The 20,294-nt window shown below is 41.0% G+C and overlaps 1 protein-coding gene across 1 annotated transcript in view; it reads left to right on the top strand.

Annotated features, from left to right (window-relative positions):
* The first annotated feature begins 1,125 nt into the window (after positions 1-1,125).
* Positions 1,126-20,294, top strand: part of tmtc2b (transmembrane O-mannosyltransferase targeting cadherins 2b) — a 102,806-nt gene continuing 83,637 nt past the window's right edge. The window contains exon 1 of the mRNA XM_085357209.1: positions 1,126-1,208. Coding sequence (XP_085213335.1) covers positions 1,126-1,208 — 83 coding nt within the window. The remainder of the gene's footprint in view (positions 1,209-20,294) is intronic.

Raw genomic sequence — 20,294 nt, 5'->3', positions numbered from 1 at the left:
AGCAAATATATTATATGTTATTGTCTTTTGTAGATATTAGATGAGCGCCACAGATTACAGTGACAGGTTTTATGAAATTTAATATGATATTCGTTCATGAAGCATACCCTCGAACTCCACTCTAAGGACCACCTTGACATTATGGACTACTCTTAGCGGTATTAAGTGACCCCTACCAGCGGTTCTCAGCCCCACCTAGTGTGATTTATCCCCTTTCTAGAGGAGGGGAGGTGCGCATGCGCTCGGGTTCTCTCAAACCACATGTGTTAGGAGCATAGCTGCGTCAAGTTTGCAGAAATGCGAAGGTTTGGAGCGGAAGGAAAGTAGATTAATCGTCCATATTAAATCTTAAGGTTTGACAGAAATGAAGTTATATTAGAAAACTAAATATTAATTATTAAAAGAGTAGGCTATATATAAAAATCCTATATGGGGGAGCTCACTGAATAATATAAAGCTTTGTTAAAATGAACCTCATGTGTGGTCAAAAAGCAGTTATGTGTCTTTTACGCCTTGTTTTATCTGCTCATCTACATCCTCACACTACATCGCAGGACTTTCATTAAATAAGGCTACCGTGTTCTTTTGTCAACCTTTAGATGCACTTGGACACCTGTTTTTGTTCGCGCTGCTCACTGGAAAGTTTATTTTGAAAGTCTACTCGGATGTTGGACAATTCCAGACTGTCTGACTTGACCTCTGTCTCAATCGCGACGTTTAGCCAGCAGCGGCCGCTGAGCATCAGAGGCTGATCCTCCTCTGTGTCAGGGAGGCGTGCTGCGTGTGTTGTCACAGATCCACGAAACGCTGCTTGTGTTTTATTTCCTGCCCAACTCTCAGCGGGATAAAAAGCTCTCGGGCTCAGACCCAACATGGGTTAGAAAGAAAGCCACCTATGGATTATCCACTTTGCGCACTTCAGCGAGGATGATGGGGGGGAGAGAATGGACTTGTTTTCGCAGAGACATCCTGACAAAGACGGGGACTGAGAGGGACTAGAAACCGGGACTCGCTGCTTCTCTGTGTCTCGCTTTGCATCTTTTTAATTTTCTTTATTTTTTCTCATTTCCCAGTTTGTTTAGTTTTGTTTTTGTTAGTATTTCCCCGCGCGCGTGCGAGGCAGAAATGTTTGCAGAATTGCTGTGCGGCGCCGTGGCTCTGGTCCTGTATGTCAACACTCTGGGCGCCGATTTCTGCTACGATGACAGGTACTTGAGTGAATGAATGACATCCAAACGCACGGTGCTGTATCCACTAGCAGGAAACCTCATCAGTTCTGTAGAGAAGCGATGATTTACAACTTGGAGGAAGGAGGCATTTCATTGCGTCAGCATCAAAACAGAGCGTTGTGTCTATCACTACAAACAGTCCGCTTGAAGGCAGGTATCACGTATCGGTAGTTTGTGCTCTGAGGAGAAGCTGAGTGATGGAAATGTCTCACTGCTTTGAAAGTCACTGTCAGAGTCCACAGTCCAGACACGTGCTTGTTTGTGACATGTGTGGCAGCTGCCTTGAAAGATAATTCCTTTGGGCTAATATTTCAACATTCCCGTGTTACAGCTGATCTGTCTTGGATCACAGCTTGTTGTTTTTCCGTAAGTTGAAAAGTGTAGTCAGGCAGCGCGCCCGTACGCCTCAGAAATAACTTCTTCAAAGTCTCAAAGTCTTGAGATGTGCTGGGGAATCAATTGATCCCAACAGGAAAAAAAACGTGCCTCATATCTCTGCAGCAGTTCCACACATGCACGAGTGTGCAGAGCGTTTTCTTATTCATTTACTTAAAAGAGGCAACGTTGTAACCCATTTCATTGGTTTGTGGGCTCAGTCGCTGTTATGCAGGGAAATGCATTACTCATAGCTGGCCTTTTGATATTTGATGGCTGAATGGTTGTCAGTGCCTCCGGCTCCTTACTCTCCATCCATTGCCTTGATGTAGGTCAGCTGCATGCACATTTTATGCTCCTATCACTGTATCAACATCCTATCAATATTACTACAGCCAGTATTCATAGTTGTCAGTCTGGGATGCTTTTTCTCTGAACAGAATATTGTGCAGTGCTGTGCATTTATTATATGTGTCTTAAAGAGTAAAGCACGCACAGAGAATACAGCTTAGTGTACAAACACTGAACGTGGTGTATTTCCTGCACATCTCTGCTCACTGCTCTGGATATAGAACATTTCCTGCTGAGCACATCCCCCCTGGTCTTTTTCTTTCTTTCTTTTTTTGCTGAAAGTGTGACACTTTTTCTTTTACAGTTGTGTGTTGCTGTGCGTTTTGCACTTGGTGCTTAGGTCGGGTGATTCACACACTTACATGATAGGAAGGTGGAGAGGTGAGAGCCGGCTGTTGGATAGCCCCTCCAAGTTTGAATGTAATACAGACGCCAAACCTTGATAATTCTATGAGGAGATGTTAACATAATTGTAAAATAATTATTTATTACCGCAGGAGTTTGGCTCCAAATTTTTTCTGGCTTTTTTGGTGAAACAGATGAGTGACCGAATTCGCCCATCCCAGCCGGGGTTTTGCTCTGACGTACAGTATTCTGTCTCTGACATCTTGTTCTATCTGTCACATCCAGCGTTATCTGTTTTTAACACCGTGTGTTCCAGGCTTGCAATTAGCAGCCGTCTCCTGTCCCCCCCTGGGCTCCACCGAGAGCGAGGAGGGAGGAGAGAGGAAGGGTGTGTGCGGCGGTGCTGTATCATTTTAAGTACAACAGTCCTGGGCATACAAACTGATCTGACTTGCTAATGCTGGGTTAGGTTTGAAAAAAGATGATGTCTTTATGCTGTCATTATGGAAAATACTAAATTTGTAATGGCAATAAATCAGACTTCGAGCTTGCCATTACTAAACACCCTGCAGCCTTTAGAGTGGATTTATTTAAACTGTGACACTAATTTATGCATCATTCAGATATTGTTTTTCATAAACTAAAAGGACACCAGAGTTACAGAATATAACGACGGCATGCCCCAAAATAAAGATTTATAGCTTCGATTGAACTTTTTATGGTAAACAGCTGAGGAGAAAAAAATAAATATAGCTGTTTTTCACAAGGCGGCATTGATTCCTGTCGGTGAAAAGATAGATTGTGTTTCTCCTTTGCTGCTGGCTGTGAAACTAATGCCCAGACTTAAATCAGTTTGTGATTTAAAATCAAAATTCAAGATTGCAGTGTGCATAAAATGCCTGGGAGGCACAAAGATGCCATAGAAGAGACACCTGAGGATTCATAGTCGCTTTGTAGCAGTGCTTTTTTTGTTTTCTTCAAATTCATTCTTCTCATGGTATCAGGAGTGCCTCGGTCACATGCGTCTTATCATATGTGTGTTCAGTGGTTACACATTAATAACTTTATGCCTGGTAACCAAGGCGGTAACCAAGGAAGTTCACATTTAAAAGGAGAGGGGAAAATTTTGTTTACACATGTTTAATTATTTTTGTCCAGAGTCTAAATAAAATAATTCCATGCAAGTCAGTTTTCTGACCCTGCAGCCGGTAATGCCCCTCATTTGATACGAATGACAGCGTGGAGAAGCGACCTGCTCGCCACGGCCAAATTCCCGCGGGGAGGGGGCTTTTCCTTTCCCTCCCTGGGACACAGTCATCATTAGCACATACACAGCTTTGACACCTGCACTGGAAAATGGGAATCATACGTCATGTAGTTCATATCAGCACTGCTGCAATCTACAGTTAGGGCTGAGCGAAGGAATGGGAGAGCTCAGATAAACGTCAGACGAGAAATACTGGTGCAATATTCTGCGGCTCCCTGTAAGCCGTGTGCACCAGGAACTCGCGTGATAATGAAAAGACCTCCGTGGTTTGATTGCAGGATTCTTTTATTCGGTTATAAAAACCTGTTGAGCGCAGGTTAATCAAGGTGACGGTGTTTTTAATGAAGCTTAAAAAGCTGCCAACTTCTCCATTTAGTAGCTGTAAACACTGGACTGTTTTTAAGATATATTTCACCCCCCAAACACACACACACACTGGCTTTATGGATTATTGTTCACTGTCAGGAGTTTGATGGATGTGATGAACTGCACCCACCTCATTTTTCCAGCCTCGTGTTATGGTGTACAATTTGACTGTGTGAGGATGTGTGAAGGTTGTGGGTCACGCTGAAGGACGCAGCCTCCCTGGGCATGGCCAGTGATTTATAATGGTCAGACAGTTGGTAACGGCGAGTCATCGTACAGCTCCACGCACTGAAAGTTTTATTAGAGAAGTTGGGATTGAGGGCAGAACCAAAAGCTGCTTTGCTGAGGCAGTTTATGTGAGGTTTGGGTGGTGACTTATGTTGACACCACCCAAATGTTATAGTAAATATGGTGAAGGAAAAAGAAACTATTAAATATTTGTTTTTAGTTCAGATTAATTCAAGTTTTCTTCAAGTTTAACTTCAGAGACGTGTAGACAACCTTAATCTGGCCTCTGAGGTGGAGACCAGAATACTTTGACCTACCTGCCCCAGTATAGGCTTGTCCATAGCTGTCTCTTCTTTGGCACAGTGTCACTGCAGTGATCTTGAACCCTACTCTCATAGCCTATACTGTAGGATTGCTGCTTAGCATTGTGGTTATCTTGAGGGCCCAAGGGCGGCAACCCAGCAGCCTGAATATCTCTTCTTTTTTTCCCAGTCAGGGTTTCTTAGCCTGCGCCCTGTAATTATCGTCCTGCCTGCAGAGAGGGACTCACGACATGGTTTCGTAGATGTAGCTACGCTGCTGTTTCTCTCTGCATCTTTTTTTCCCTCCGTCTCTCTTCCTTTCAGCTACCCCCCCAAAAACCTTTAGGCCCCCGGCTTCTATCATCCAGCGTCTCCAGATGGTCTCGTTCAGTAAGCAGTTTAGGGTTTTTCTCCCATCACCAGTTTCAGGGGGAGCATTTGAAGTGGATTCAAATGTAGGTTGTTTGTTGCTTGTAGTTGCCAGGATGGAGACATCAGAGTTCATGCTGACAGTCAGTGAAGATAGACAAAATAATATAATGCATTAAAACTCATGTATTTAGTTTTTCAAAGGGGCCATAATCACTGTTTAGAATAGATCGAATCTGTGTAATGCAACCAAAATGACAAACGTGCACATAATTATCACCTGACTCTGTGATACACAGAGCTTTCCAGCATTTTTCAACTCATCATTTATGTTACGGCCTTCAGATTAGCTGCTTTGATTCATTCTCACCGCTCTTATATGGTTTTCCATCACAACAGATTCATATTCCTCGATTGCTTTTCCCAGCACCAAGTATCAGACTGAAAAAGTGAGGCAGAAATAATATTGGAGTCAGGTTTCCTCTATTCCCGAACAATTCAGTTGAAGAAAATTAAAGCTCTTCTGTGTAAATGTGAAGAACTCTTTAATCTGTTAGTTTTAGGTTGCAGTGCTGTTCTGTTAAATTCAGTTAAATAAAACTTTACATATTAAGTCTTTTTAACTTAATGTCCTTTAACGGGAAAGAGTTCTCCACTCAGCCAGGGCTTTTCTAACATGTGGTAAACATTTACACGTGTTAGAAAGCATTAAAATAGACCCAAAAAATCATAGGTCTGTTTTTACCAAAGCTGTGATCTTTTCCTAAAACTAACCTAATCCTAACCCAGCAGTCATAGATGCAAACAAACATGAACCCCAATCTCCTGGGTCAAAGTCCTTCACGTTTGACTTGAAAGACTCTGTGATCTTGAAATTTTATGGACATTAACATATGTAATGATTCTTATCTTCAAAGTTATCGCAAATATATTAGAACAAAAATTTAAAAAAGGTATATTGCAAATTTAAATCAAGTTAAGAATGCAAAGAATTCGTTTTAAAAAAGCACAGATGAAAGAGCTGTAATGGTTTTCTTCAGTGCGACTCTGTTGTCAACGGTAAGAACCTTGGGTCCTGCATTTCCTTCCTTCGACTGCCAGACTGTATAATCTGCTGGCAGGATAGGAAGGAGACATGTGGAAGGTATCCTACTCACTCCTGGTGGCTCCACACTTTCTCTAATAAATATTCTAGCAGGAATGTTTCTGATTATCAGTTACAGATTTTTAGCTCCAGTGTGAGTCTGTTGACATTCCACGTGTGAGCGCTGCCAGTGTGCGGTGAATGTGACAACTTTTTGAAATCTTCATTACAGTATCTCTCAGATTTCCCTTCAAATGTACCAGAAAGAGAAAAGGAAGAAAGAAGATTCTTCTTTTAAAACATGACTCCTTTACACCAGCGCGGAAAGATCGGCTCACTTTCAACCACAGAAAGATTGGATCTCAATTTTCCCAAGTTCTCGTTTTCCAACAGATAGCCAGTGAGGGTAGAAATTGTTATTTTCTCTCTCACCACAATTGCAAGATAAGCTAGCCTGGCAGAAATTCGTTTGTTTCTAAAAATACCATTAATGAGGGGTTCTGATATGTTTCTTTTCTTTCCAACAAAACCCCACAGAATTGCTCGAAGCATGCGTCTTGGATGGAGTGAGTTCATATTCAGGGTAATAGGAATCAGCTGAGTAGAAACGATGCTACTCTCACTCCTACACACTGTCATTGGGCCCAGAATATGGCCACGCTGCATCTTTGTTACTGCACCGAAACTCCTGAAGTTCATTTAAAAAATGTTGGCTCTTATGTTGCATTCACTGTGGTGAGGACAGAAAGGGGGTAATAAGACAGAAAGACCTGCATATCTGTAAACATGCAATGGAGACTAAACTTGAGAAAGCGTTTCATTGGTGGATGTCCTAACATGTAAAAATGCACACAAAGAATATTATGGTGGTGGTTGAACCAGTAAAAAACATTCAGCAAACGGTCGTGTGGTTGTGGCACGGCAGGACCTGCTGATGCACTGAATGCTTCAGCCACAACTTCCTGTACAGCGTTTGCGGTCTGAGGAAGTTTGGGATTTTTTGGAAACTTTTTTTCCCCACAATGCTTTGTGTGACTACTTGTAAACCACTAACTGTTAATTAAATACAAAGCAGATTTCAGCAAGACGGATTAAGAATCAATTTGAATTTAATGCTGTGAAATTTGGTTTTCGTATTCATGGTCTTTAGAGGATAAATTCTCAATTTTGCCAAGACTTGTGTATTCTCCCCGTACCTGCACGGGCGCTCTCTTGGTACTCTGCCTTCCTCCCACAGTCCAAAGATGTGCATGTTAGGTTAATTGTTTATCCTAAATTGGTCACGGGTGTGAATGAGAGCATGAAAGGTTTTCTATCTCTCGCTGACAGACTGGTGACCTGTCCAGGGTGGACCCTGCCAGCTGGGATAAACTCCAGCCCAGCATTTAGTTCATAGCATTGTTGTTCTGTGAGTATAGCCTCAGAAAACAATGACAACAAAGTGGCCTTGAATTTCTCTTACAACTATTAAAATATCCAGTAGAGCAGGGCGATATGACCAAAAATATTTATCACGATATACATTTGAAAATTGGCGATAACGATATAACTGACGATATAATTGATACGAAATACTTTACAACTCCACAACTTTATTAGTGCAAAAAAACCCCCATCAATGTATTTTCACTTAAACAAGCAAATTCCTCGCTGACAGTTTAACCAAAAGGCATTTCCAGTGGAAACTGGCCGACATATCCTCAGCATAACCATGTATAATATCCACAAAACCTAAAAAGAGGTTATACACACACAATACGGTAATATTATGTTGAAGCACAGTGCGTATCACTCCGCGAGGCTCCTGACTACGACAGCCGTAATGCTCCGACAATCCATCAAGCGGTGCGGCTTCGTAGCTCAGCAAAGTCGTACTAAAACATTTGACAGATTTTCGAGCGCCGTGCACATAAAATCGTTTCGAGGTCAGTAAACACAACCAGAGTTCATACATAAGGCACACGGGATTATAAGGGGCACTGTCGACTTTCAGAAAAATCAAAGGATTGATTTTAAGTGTGCCGTATTTTCCAAACAACACGGTAATAACGACGGCCCGCTAGCATGCTCTACCAAAAATAGTGCTTTGTTGTGTATCTGACGCACGAAAGCCAAACCAGTTCCACACCACTGAAGCTGCAGCATTTTTACAAACCAATTCTGGTTCATCCATTTCATTCAACGATCCTCTTTCGCTCTTCTCATTCTGCGTCGCCGTCATGTGTGTATGAAAACAAAGGCACTGCGCATGTGCGGCAAGTTTATCGCCGCTCGTCATCCACGCCTCCCGCTGAACGCGTAGCGCTACTTTGAAGTTTGTTTTTCGCGCTACTTGTACGGCACTATTGCCTGGCGGATGGACATGTGACCAACATACCACTCTTCAACCCCGATACTGTGTGTCTGATCACATGCCCTTCCGCCAGGCAACGTAGTGCCGTACAACAGCGGAACAAACAAAACAAATCGTCTTACGATATGACAAAAATCATGCACAATCTATAGAAAAGCCGCACCTGACTAAAAGCCGCAGGGTTCAAAGCTTGTGCAAAAAGTAGCGGCTTATAGCCCGACAATTACAGTAAATGCACTTAAAAAAGCTGCTTGTTTAAGTGGAAATACATTGATGTTTTGGGGGGGGGTTTGCACTAATAAAGTTGTGGAGGTGTAAAGTATTTTGTCTCGTGTCAATTATATCACCAGTTATATCGTTATTAGGGCTGAACGATTATGTAAAATAATCTAATTGCGATTTTTTGCCCCAATATTGCGATTGCGATATGCGATTATTTTTTAAGGTCTTTGTCTTCTGTATTATTAAACAAAGACAAGCAATACATCATATAGTATGGCCAATACTATATTACATTAATTTTAAACTGTTCTTTCCTGGAAGACAGACCTCTGTTATGATGACATGAGGTGATGCATGAATTGATGACTGACATTTTTATTTAACTTCTTCAATCACAACAGTATATTTGAACATACACAAGGAACCCTGGTGTAAACATTAAAATGAAAGTCAGTACAATGTGCAGATTGCAGAAATATACATAAACAAAATCAGTGGCTTTACCACACTCAGTTTTTCGACATCTGTGAACTACTAGACAGTCATTCAATTAAAAAATAATATTAAATAAATAAAACTAATAAATAAAAAATACACACATCTTACTGATCTCTGCAGTCAGTAACATTACACATAAAGTGCAAACATAATAGCAATTGTATAAACACACACACAAACACGCCTTTAAAGTTTAAAGGCGTGAAATTGGACGGTCTAGTTCTGATTAGCGTCACCGCTGTCTCGGTGGAGTTTAATAAACTCGGCCGTCTGCTTCTTGCTATCTAAAATATAACCAGACACTGGTGTAAATTCTCGACTGTCTCATACTTCTGTTTAATAAGTTTTCTGTTTGACGTTTAGTCAGCTGTGTGAAAACCAAGGAGGAACCCACCCGGGGGATTAATAAAGTTTTATTTTATCTAATCTAATAACTTTAATCTCAGCCAAACCGATTTACTCACGAACAAACAAAACACTGAAAAAAGCCCAACAATAACATTTTTAGGTTGTCTAAGTGACTTATATATCACGTTTAACCCGAGCAGCGAAACTCCGCGGTGATCTGAAAATGATGTGCCGGGAGTTGTGCCGTTCTCGGCCGCATCAGTAACCCTCGAGCTCCCGGCTAGCTGTCGAGCTGGTGGGTAGCAGACGCCTCTGAAAACGTCGAAGCACTTTTGCAAATATGGGATATCTTGATAAACCGAGCAGATATTTGATGTTTACACAGCTACTTTCTCGCCTGAAAATATGTTAAAAGTTTATTTTGTGACCCTGAAAGATTAGTATGAGTAATTTTAAAACTTAGTAGCGGCCGCCATTGCTGGAAACTGGAGTTTGGCTGGGCCGCGCTATGAATTCTGGGATATGGTAGTAATTTGGACAGCCTTCGGCGCGTCGCTGTGACGTAATCGGTCTACAAATGCGGCCTCAGGAGGATGCAGCCCATGAATTTGGACATGTCCAGAGTATAATCGCAGCCTTTGCGGTTAGAAAATTGCACTTGATCATGTCGCGATATTATCGCAAATGCGATATATCGTTCAGCCCTAATCGTTATCGCAAATTTTCAAATGTATATCATGATAAATATTTTTGGTCATATCGCCCTGCTCTAATTGTTACTAAATCTGATTAGGTTGTGCACACCAACAAGGCTGTAATGCTAAACCAGGTTTTTTTAAACCTAATATGTAATCCATCTTACACAGGGAGCATGCTCCTTCCTCGCTTCTGGACACACACAGGTCCAGATGGTGTCTAGACGTTGGAGAAACACGATACATACATGAGTCTTAAATACCTCTAATAGTTGATATGCTCCTAATCAAATGGCACGCTGTGATATCTGCATGCTAAAATGAAGGGAATACATTGTCTCATTGTAAGATTGAAGCTGATAATGAATATATAGCATGCCCACGAGTCCTTGAAAGCCACCTCTGTGCTCTCACCAGGCCAGATCGAGATACTTTATAGCTACTTTAAAATAATCAGGCTCTGAAGCAGGGTAATCACCCAACTGCCATGCAGTGGGATAAAAAATGGTCCATATGTAGCTGTCGGGTGTGCTGCCTGGTGGTGGATTGAGGCATTAGAGATCAGTTTTTACAATACAACACAAGATGATGACCATAGTCCACTTTGAGTATTCTCATTGTCTCGGCTGGCTGTTTAATTAAAGTTGACAGACTGTCTTGCTTAATAGATCTTGCACGCACAGTGTACTGCAGACAGAACCCCCCCCACACACACACACACACACACACACACTAATTGCCTTAAACAATGTGTAATACCAGTCTAAATCCCACCCACGGTCAGTTTTGTGTGGCAGACATTCACGACCACAGTTCAGTGATGTGAGAAAGGCATTAACGCTGCCAAGAATCAGCGCATCGATTGGTAAAGGGCAGCTATAGGTTTTGCTGCCGTCGTTGTAAATATGTCTCAGATGATTAAACTCTGTTGGGCTAAGTTGGCAATGGGTCTAGACAAGGGTTTGGATTTCCAGGGCTAATGCTGGCTGATGGCTCTTAAGCCACGGCCACTCTCAGGCTCTTGGCTCTCTTCATATTAATGGGATTAACAGCACTATGGATGAGGGCGTGTAAGCAGAGAACCCCGAGCTATTAGAAACAAAAACTTCCCTGTCCCCCATATCCAACAGGGATGCTATAGTTTGGCCTTTTCATCAATGAAGAGGAAAAGGCTTCTTTTCACTGTGCCTCACCATCTCTGTGGCAAGAAGCACTGGCTCATTTCGATAAGGTTATGACACAAGTTGGCCGGTTCAGAGCCAGCGCCTTTGTTCGTTGTAAAAAGAAAGCTTAGTGTGCTCCCTCTGTTCTCCCTGGACCCAGTGAAGGCAACCATTTGTCGCCAAATAGAGGGGAATTAATCCCCGTTTGTGTTGTCCTGTTGTTTATGAAGGACAAAGAATCAAGACCCCAGAGGTCACTGTTTGAACAGAGCAGAAAACTGCTGCAGCATTGTGCACCAAACCTGTCAGAACCAATTGGGCAATCCCATTACGGCTGTACGTGCTCTGTTACATGCTCTCAAAGTTCTGGCTGTTCTCAAGTGGTAAGAAGACAGAGGAATGAGGTCAGAGGATTCACGGTTGGTGATCCCAAAGAAGCCCGACTGTTATGAATATGCCAGCTAAATTATCCAGTGTCTTGGTTGTATTGCTGGAAAATCACGTCTGTCAGTGCACTCGTGACTTCCAAACTGAATACGAGTCACCTGCTTAAACAAAGCTGCCAGATACAGTAGGTTCATTTATTTGTTTAAATTGATCATCATAGCAGTTACAGTGTTTGTCATTTTCGAACCATGTTTTAATAATGAACAAAGTTCATTAGTTCAAAGTAAGAAAAGTTCATAGTCTAAGGGTTTTTTCACACCTATAGTTCTTTTCAGTTGATGAGTTAGTAAACTTGTAGCTTTTCTCTGTGGTTTGTTTTCACACAGAGAAAAATCCAAGTGAATTCCACTAAAAATTACAGTGTGTGAGAATATTTAGAAAACACAGAATTTATGTTCATTTCATGGCTGCTAGCCTGCACAGAGCGTGACACATCTATAGTACTTGTAATGTACACCTGGTAGTCGCTTCAAATCGAGGTCGGATCACGTTCAAACGAAGCGCACCGGAGTTCGAGCTGAGCCGCACCATCACCACGTCCTGTAAAGGGTCTGGGGCAGTTGTTTTGGTCCACTCCCGAGTGCTCAGAAGCGAAAACCAACCCGAGTTCAATTTAAATGCACTAAACACGGGTAATGTAGATGCCAGTGCTCTAACTACATTATTGCTAAAAAACCAACATGGTATTAAGCATTGTTTTCAATAAATTGCATGCTCAAACAAGTCTTTTGTCTCACTCCCCTTCCTTCTCGGTGCATGTTGACGGTCAACTTGGAACCTTGTTAAGATCCAACCATGCGAAATATGATGATTTTTTTGCCATTTTTCAAGTTGTCTTAAACCTTTGATCGGGACTGTATTTTGGTTCCGATGTTTGTGAATCAACCTTTGCTGCATTTAGATGGTGTGTTCGAGCAATGCTCCGTTGCTTCAGTTATTTTAACATTGCAGGGTTGAGGATTTCTGTCTGCTTCTCGTCAGGTTCAGGTTCATTCCTTTAAGGGAAACAAGTGTTAGAAATCCTCTGACTTCTGTTATTATTGTGGTTTAAGTGGTTTTCACATATGATTACAGTATCTGGTGTTTCCTAAGTGTAGTGAGTGAGTCAGATGCAGTGCAGTAGAGCCTGTGGTCTGGCCGGTTGAGCTACTGTGGGTAACCTGCTGCAGCTGCTGTTCCCCCTGGACCTTTAACACTGGGACTTAACAGAAGCCTTTTGTGGCACATATTCTGAAGTTGTGTGCTGTTTGCCATTGAGCTGAGGTTGTACGGAGGGCAGATTATTGCACAGTTCAGATGAGAAAAAGGAAAATGAGAAGGACTGCTTGTTTATGAGTTGTTGCACTCCTTTTCTATATATGTGGATGGAGAAGCTGACAGAGCAAATTGGAGACTGAATTCTTGCGGACCCGGACAGTCCCAGCAGTACGAGTTGCCTCCTCCCTCTCTCTTCCCTCACTTCCTACCTCTTACCAGACCACAGCAACGGAGGAAGCACATCTTTTCACAAGCTGCCTCTAATTGATACTGTTGAGCCCTGGGAACCCAGAGTGTGGTTTTAGCGCTCTGAAAAAATGCGTGCAAAGCACAACAGCCTGCAGCATGCCACCCTCTGGGACACCACAGGTTATTTACAACCACACGACCAGTCTGGTACAGGACCTCATATAATTTAAGTGAATTAAAAAAGGGGGGAAGAAAACTCCACCACACTTGGATGTGGCCTTTGCCAAGCTTTTCATCAAATAGCTTCACTGGGAGAGGGCAAGAGTTGAATCCAATCCAGAGCTGTAATCTTAGCCTTGGGGGGCTGCGCTCTAAATAGTTGTGTGCGATACGAAACTCCATACAAGATAAAGAAGTAGGTTCCTACTCTTTTTTCTGTTGGTACATGTGCTTTCCCCGGCAGCTACACCTGCAAAGTATTCAGGTTATTTTCTTTATTTTTTTAAATAAATGATTTTCTGTATTTTGAATACAGCTGCGGGGCCATCAGGGGCATTTCTTTTTAATTTTCTTTTTTGTGTTTGGACATGTAAAGGTGGAATTACCAAATCCAATCGAATGTGGTGTGAAATGACTGCTTCTAATGTAGCTTGTCATGGCTCGGTGAGGCAGACGAGTCTGACATCTCTCCAGATGGAGAACAGCTTGTGTTGTATAGTATTTCACGCGCGGGGCCAAGTCTGTAGTTCACTGTTTCTCTCTGTCGTTGTGAACACAATCAACCCGGTGACTGATTGATGGGATCGTGATTGTTTACAGGGTTGATTTCGGCGGTTTATTTTGGCTCGCGGCGCTGACCCTCGGCATTTGCGGCTGAGGTGTTTCTCTTCAACTTTGACCTTTTACGTGTGCGACTTTCGTTTTTCAGCCGTTCTGCCGAGTAAGGTCTTCATCTTCACCACGAGGTGGACTCGCACAGTTGGCACAGGTTTATTCCTGGTCAGCAGAGAAACATTTAGTTTAGCAAAGGTGTCCAAGACAGCTTTTCCCCCCTTTCTCCAACCACAGAGAAAGAAAACCACCATATCAAGCTCTCAATACTAAGGCAGTAAATTGAAGTCTGACTCTGGATTGTGAAAGTGTGGTGGTAAGTCTACATTTTTTTGCTGTGTGCAGGTCTTTTTCTGATTTAACTATGCAGTGCCTTATAATACTTACCTGATGAAATGTCAAGTGTGCCCCAAACCAAACCCCTTAGTGGCTTCTCCAAAAGAGTCCAGCATTTACAGAAGACCCACTTCTTGCCACCACATGAAGCTTACTGTGCCGTCTCGCAAAAAGACAAATGAGAAGAATGACAATTTTAATAAGAAATGTCTTGAGGCAAGTCAATAAGTGAGAAATCTTATCCTTTTGGCAGATTTCCTTCACTTGTGTAAAGAAAAATGCATTATCAGAACTGAACATGAGCACTTTCACTGCTTCCACCGTTTATTTGATGTAACGCCTAAACATTTCCTAATTAATTATACCCGTCGCTCTACTTTAACTGATAAGATTGGTGACTCTTAAACAATGCGAGTAAAGTAGAGCGAAAGTAAAGCAGGCAGGTAACCTACCTTCCTGTGCGCTCCATTGAGACGTGGCCCCTTTTCTTTGAGGAGAATAGACCTTGATTGGTGCTTCTGTTTTCTAATTGGCTAAACAACACATTCTGAAGTGCTGATTGTCCACAGGAACCCACCAGTTCATTGAGAGGTTATTGATTCTTAGTGAAGAGAAAAAGAAAAATCCTCCCATAGTTTCCCTGCGAGTGCCACAGACGGATGGTGCTTATTACATGAATAAGGATGTCGTTTGTTTCTTCCTCCAGCCGGTGCAAATCGTATTCATTCATTCAGCAAAGTGTAACCCTGCAAGGTAAAAATTACCTACTTATATTTCTGTTGCCTGCAGCGTCACAGTAGCCTACGTCTCCATTTAACACGTGTGGTCATTCCCCCTGTTTTTTTATGGCTTGATCCAAATAGACGCACTAACATGAGAATGTAAAATAATCTCTTTTGTGTTTTGCGTGTGATCTGTTGCATGTAGCCAACAATTATAGGTCAGATTTATAAAGGGGATTACTGTGTATCTGATACTTTACTGTTGGAGACGTTTGGCGGTAAATCCTGTGGATGAATGATGGATGCCAGTTGTCACTATGAACAGATGAGTTGGCAGGAACACACGCTGGCATGTTTTCCTGCTCAATGAGTTTTTAATTTGCGGTAACGACTTGACATCGGCAAATTATGGGTATTTGGAAATCAGAAAATCAGACCTCTGTGAAGGAGCGAAACAACTGTTTCATATACCTGATAGAAGAGTGCCGATAAATTGCTTGTTTTACTTTCATGCAGCTTTGTTTTTCTTCTTCATCTTTTTTGGGGCTTATTAAAATATATTATTTAGGTCCAGCTTTCCTTAAACAGGCCGACTTTTATAAGTACACAAAATACATAAAAGAAGGTGTCAGGGTAAGAAAAAGAGACATGAAGCATTAGTCAGTACAGCTTCCACTTTTTCTACTGAGCCGCAGTTATTAGACACAATTTGCCTTCATGGCTAGTTTATAGTATTTATTTGTTTAACACATATAATTATCCCTGATTCTCAGTTTGGCTATTGTTGCACATTTGTATTGTTTTCAGTGTAATTGGCTGTTGTTTTCATAGGCACTTTGTGTTTTACACTAAATTACAAACTTGGCTCTCACTCCGTGCAATTACAATTTCCCCTTTGAGAGCCGTGATTAAGCTATGCTTGGGCGACAGACAAGGCAAGCTTTCTTATTGCAATAATCCAAAAAAAAATCTAGATTTTACATGGAAATAGAAATTATTTAGAGTAGAAATATGAATGAAAAAAAAAGCACTTTCTGAACAAATTACTCAAATTCCTGTCATCTCATGCTCAGTGTTGCCAAAGTCTAATAGTTTTTAAATATGCTGTCTGAGTATTGTTGGAAGGGACGCATGGTTAGCCCTGCCATCATCACATAATTATCATTATGAATGATCTCATGGCATTTAATAAGAAGACCTCTGGTTTTCTTCAAAAAGTAGCCTGTTTAACATAACATCCACGGTGTGATTGATAGAGAAAATGACAATTCAAAAAAATATTGCCTTTTTATTCAAGCAAGCCATCAGAACCTATTTTTAATCTCAACGTTGTCTTTTAAAAGTAAACAAACAACTGAAGGAACAATGGGCTGGGAGGTCGGTTCCTTCATCATTAATATGCAGATTCTCATGACCATTGACCAACAACCGCTGCAATGTACTGGTCATAAGATGAACCTGGAGTCAGCTGAGACTGAAGAAGTCACCTGGATGAGTGAAAACGCTACGTCCAGATGAACAGAATCAACTTTTGGGGATATTTAAACATGATCACAGGCGGGTCATTAGCTTCTCCTGAAAGGACACTAAAACTGGATCAAATCAAATACAAAAACCAACTAATAGGAAACGTAAATGTAGAAATAAGATGATGCTAAATTTGAAATAACAGTATTTCACATGAAAAAAAATACAAGAAAAACGTGCTCCATGGTCTACTAGGTAAAGTGTCGCACCATCACCACACAGTCCCAGCTCCTGAGTATGGACTGTCTCCCTAAGAAGCTTGGCTTTCTCTTGTAATAAAACAGACCAGTGCAGAAAAGAAATCAATATCTAAGCGTTTCACAATTTTACATCTTTTGTGGTAGAAAGAATTGTTATATATGTGTGTGTGTGTGTGTGTGTGTGTGTGTGTGTGTGTATATAAAAATGTTATTTTTACAAAGGAGCCCATTCTCAGACTTTGGTTTACTGTAAGGATGATTCAGCTGCAGCCACAGTGTAAAGTGGATTATTGTTTAATCTTTCAGTCTGTGGTTAATTGCCTGCTTTACTTCTCTTACTTTATTAAATCCATATCCTTTTGCGAGGGATTTCTTATGCCGGTGCATGTGCTATAGTCTGGATAGTTCTCCCATACAAATAAAAAAATAAAATCAACATCAGGCTTTTCTATATTCATGATTCTTAGAGTTGAAACAGAAAGCCTTGAAGGTAAGGTGCATTTGATCTCCAACACAGGTTTCATCACAGCATTGATGAGTGAGATGAAAGAATATCAGAACTGGTCAAACATCGTGTTCTTATTTAAAACATTGATCAAAGCATCGACGTGTTCCGTCCCAGTACGGGATGAAAACCCAGTTCTCCTCTGTGGGCATGCACAGCGTTATGGCCACAGCACAGTTACTCCCTCTGACAGCTCTAAACCTTCAAGCAGAGGTCACTCGCATATTCATAAACCTCAGCACAGATGACGTGGATGCCGAGTTCTAAATATTTTCACATGTGCATAGATATTGTGGTTTGTTGAGAATAAACAGCAACACAAATGATTTCAGAGTCAGCTGTTTCCTATATAAATAGCTCGTGGCAGATTTTGTATGATCCCAACGCAGAACTCGCTGCAGCATGACAAGACGATGTAAAATCTGGAGCAGCTGAGAGCGTTCACCTTGTCAACGTAATAAAAACCGCAATGATGCAAGTTTAGCCGTGTGTGGTGCAACCGCTGTCTGATCTGAATCCGTCTCCTGCCATCTTTGTGCAGTAGCCAGCATTAGTTTTACTGGAAAATTCGCCTTAAGTCTCCTCGGGATAAACTGTGTTTCTAATATGCTACAGTTTTCTGCTTTTTCCCCTTTTTTAAAGAAATAGAGGATACTCTAAACTCCCCTCATTCACTAATGCTTAACAGGTCAGCCACACTTTCTAAGTAGAGAAGATCGTGTTGCATGTTTGGAAAAATGTGAAATAACAGGCGATGCCTCGTGGTGATTGTTAAGCTGATGCAGGTGAATAAGTTGTTCCAGGAATGCAGAAACACTTGCCTCAATCTTTCAGCAAAGATGACTAAATCTCATTTACGTCGTTCATAACTAGATGCACTGCTGTGGAAACATTTCCTGGCATAGCACCAGCATCAGTATTTTCTCTGGTACGCCTGCAGTGTTTGAGCTCATATTTACTGCGTTGTTTTCAGCAGCGCTGGTCTGTATTATAGGCTCAGGGCGATGTGTTTATGGCTGTTGGGACTGTGTTTATTTGTTCAGGATTTAGAGTTGTTTATTTGGGACCAGCAGCTTACAGTACGTCTATTCAGGCAATTTAGACATTTATGAGCTGGATATATATAAAAAAGAGCTTCATGTTCAGCAGACTTTACCTCGAGAGTTTTGGTATAGCTAAAACTTCTTTTGGTTTTAAGAAACTCGTGAAATTTCTGAGTTTGACTCAGAAGCAAGTAAAGGCATCCATTTTTGCTTCTAAATTAGAGTTCAGTGATTTGCTTAAAAATGTTACTAATCCAGGGTTAGTTTTAATTCACTAATTTGCTGCTCTAATGGGTACGTTTGCAGATATACTATCACTAAAGCACTTCTGGATGGATGCAAACTGCATTTCGTTGCCCTGTACCTGTGCATGTGCAATGACAATAAAGTTGAATTCTATTCTATTCTATTCTATTCTATACTGTATATTAGGGGTGGGGGAAAAAATCGATACTGTGTAGTATCGTGATATTTTGTTTGCTAATAATGTATCGATACAGGGACAGCAGAAATCGATATTTTGTTACAAAAAAAGTTTTTGTGCTCTGACTTCAAAGCATGTTGATCCTTTTTCTGAGCAAGAATCCTGACATTCCTTCACTGTCCAAATGTGTTTAACTTGTTTTTTGGCAGCAATAAACATGACAGTTTACTTATTTTAATTTAAGACATGTTTTATTTTAATTAAGTTTAAAACTTTTTTATTTAAAGTAAAATTATATTTTGTTTTAATTTACTTTCAAATTCTTCAGTTGCTGAATGGGCTGCATAGTTTTCATATTGCATAGTTCAGAATAGCTATAATTGTACCAGATGGTTGCATTCAGTTAAGTTGGACTAGACTGTAATACAAACCGTTCAGTTTGTCAACAATAAAACTGACTGAAATGAGAGAAAGACTGAGTGTGAGACTTTGATATTAGATAAAATCAATATTGATAAAGTTTACCTTTATGTACAGAATCTGAATATCGCAAAATATTTTTAAAAATTGCAATAATATCGTATCGTGCGTTAAGTATTGTGATAATATCGTATCGTGGGATGTTTGGTGATTCCCACCTCTACTGTATATTGTGTATTTGGGATTACTTAACAATTTTAACTCTGCAGATTTCAACTGAAAGAATGCTTTGTGCTACTTGTGGTTATTTGCATTCAGCACATGGTTAATTAACGTACCATTAAACATGCAGGTTACCAAGTTCTGTCTCAGCTTTCATAGAATTTAATTAATCGAAGCAAAATGATCTTAAAATGGGCTGGTTAATCAGACATTGTAAGTCATTGTGTTGGCTCCCTACATCAAGGATAACTGGTTGCCTATAACCAGCTATCCAGTACGGCTGGTACTACATGTGGCAGGATCCCTCCTGGCTTTGTGAAATGAAATGCCAACTACAGCCCTGAGGCATAGCTGACTGGAAGAGGGGAAAAGGAAAACCCATGACCCAACAGGAAGATCAATACTACACGATAAAGCTGTGGAAATGTTGCTGCAGCCCTTTGTTCTCATTCAGCCTTTGCTATCAACCAGCCTTTTTACCACATTACAGCTGGAATCTAATTGCCAAAAAAGACAAACTTATATCAGTGACATAGGCCATTTGTTTTCACTGGCCATGTGGTTTTTCCATTCCAAGGCCGAGAATAATTCTTTTAACTGCTCACCATTGTAAGTGATATCAAGGATATAAAATACAACGTGGATGCCCAAAATAGCCTTTTAATATCCAGCACCATGACATGGAATCACCACAAATAAAGGGAGACATCACACAGAAATCCCACATTAAAAGTTGCTGAAAAGATTCAAACTCAAGCCCGTCTTTACTATTAGAGATCGTTGAGCTCACATGTTTGGATCGTAGACTCATGTGGAGCAACGTGGTGTCCGTCCATTTTCCACCGTATACTGACATTTGCCTTCAGGCAAAGTCTGAATAATTTGTTGGTATAACATGAATAATACAAACAAAGGACACTGAGGCAGCGATGTTGTGGGCATGTTTTTTAAGTTTGGGTTCACCTTCATTTTGTCT

This window comes from Diplotaxodon limnothrissa, linkage group LG7 (genome assembly GCF_057381915.1).
Source record: "Diplotaxodon limnothrissa isolate DT_005_m linkage group LG7, D_limnothrissa_male_GT1.1, whole genome shotgun sequence".
Taxonomy (NCBI): domain Eukaryota; kingdom Metazoa; phylum Chordata; class Actinopteri; order Cichliformes; family Cichlidae; genus Diplotaxodon; species Diplotaxodon limnothrissa.
This window is presented reverse-complemented; position numbering and strand designations above follow the sequence as displayed.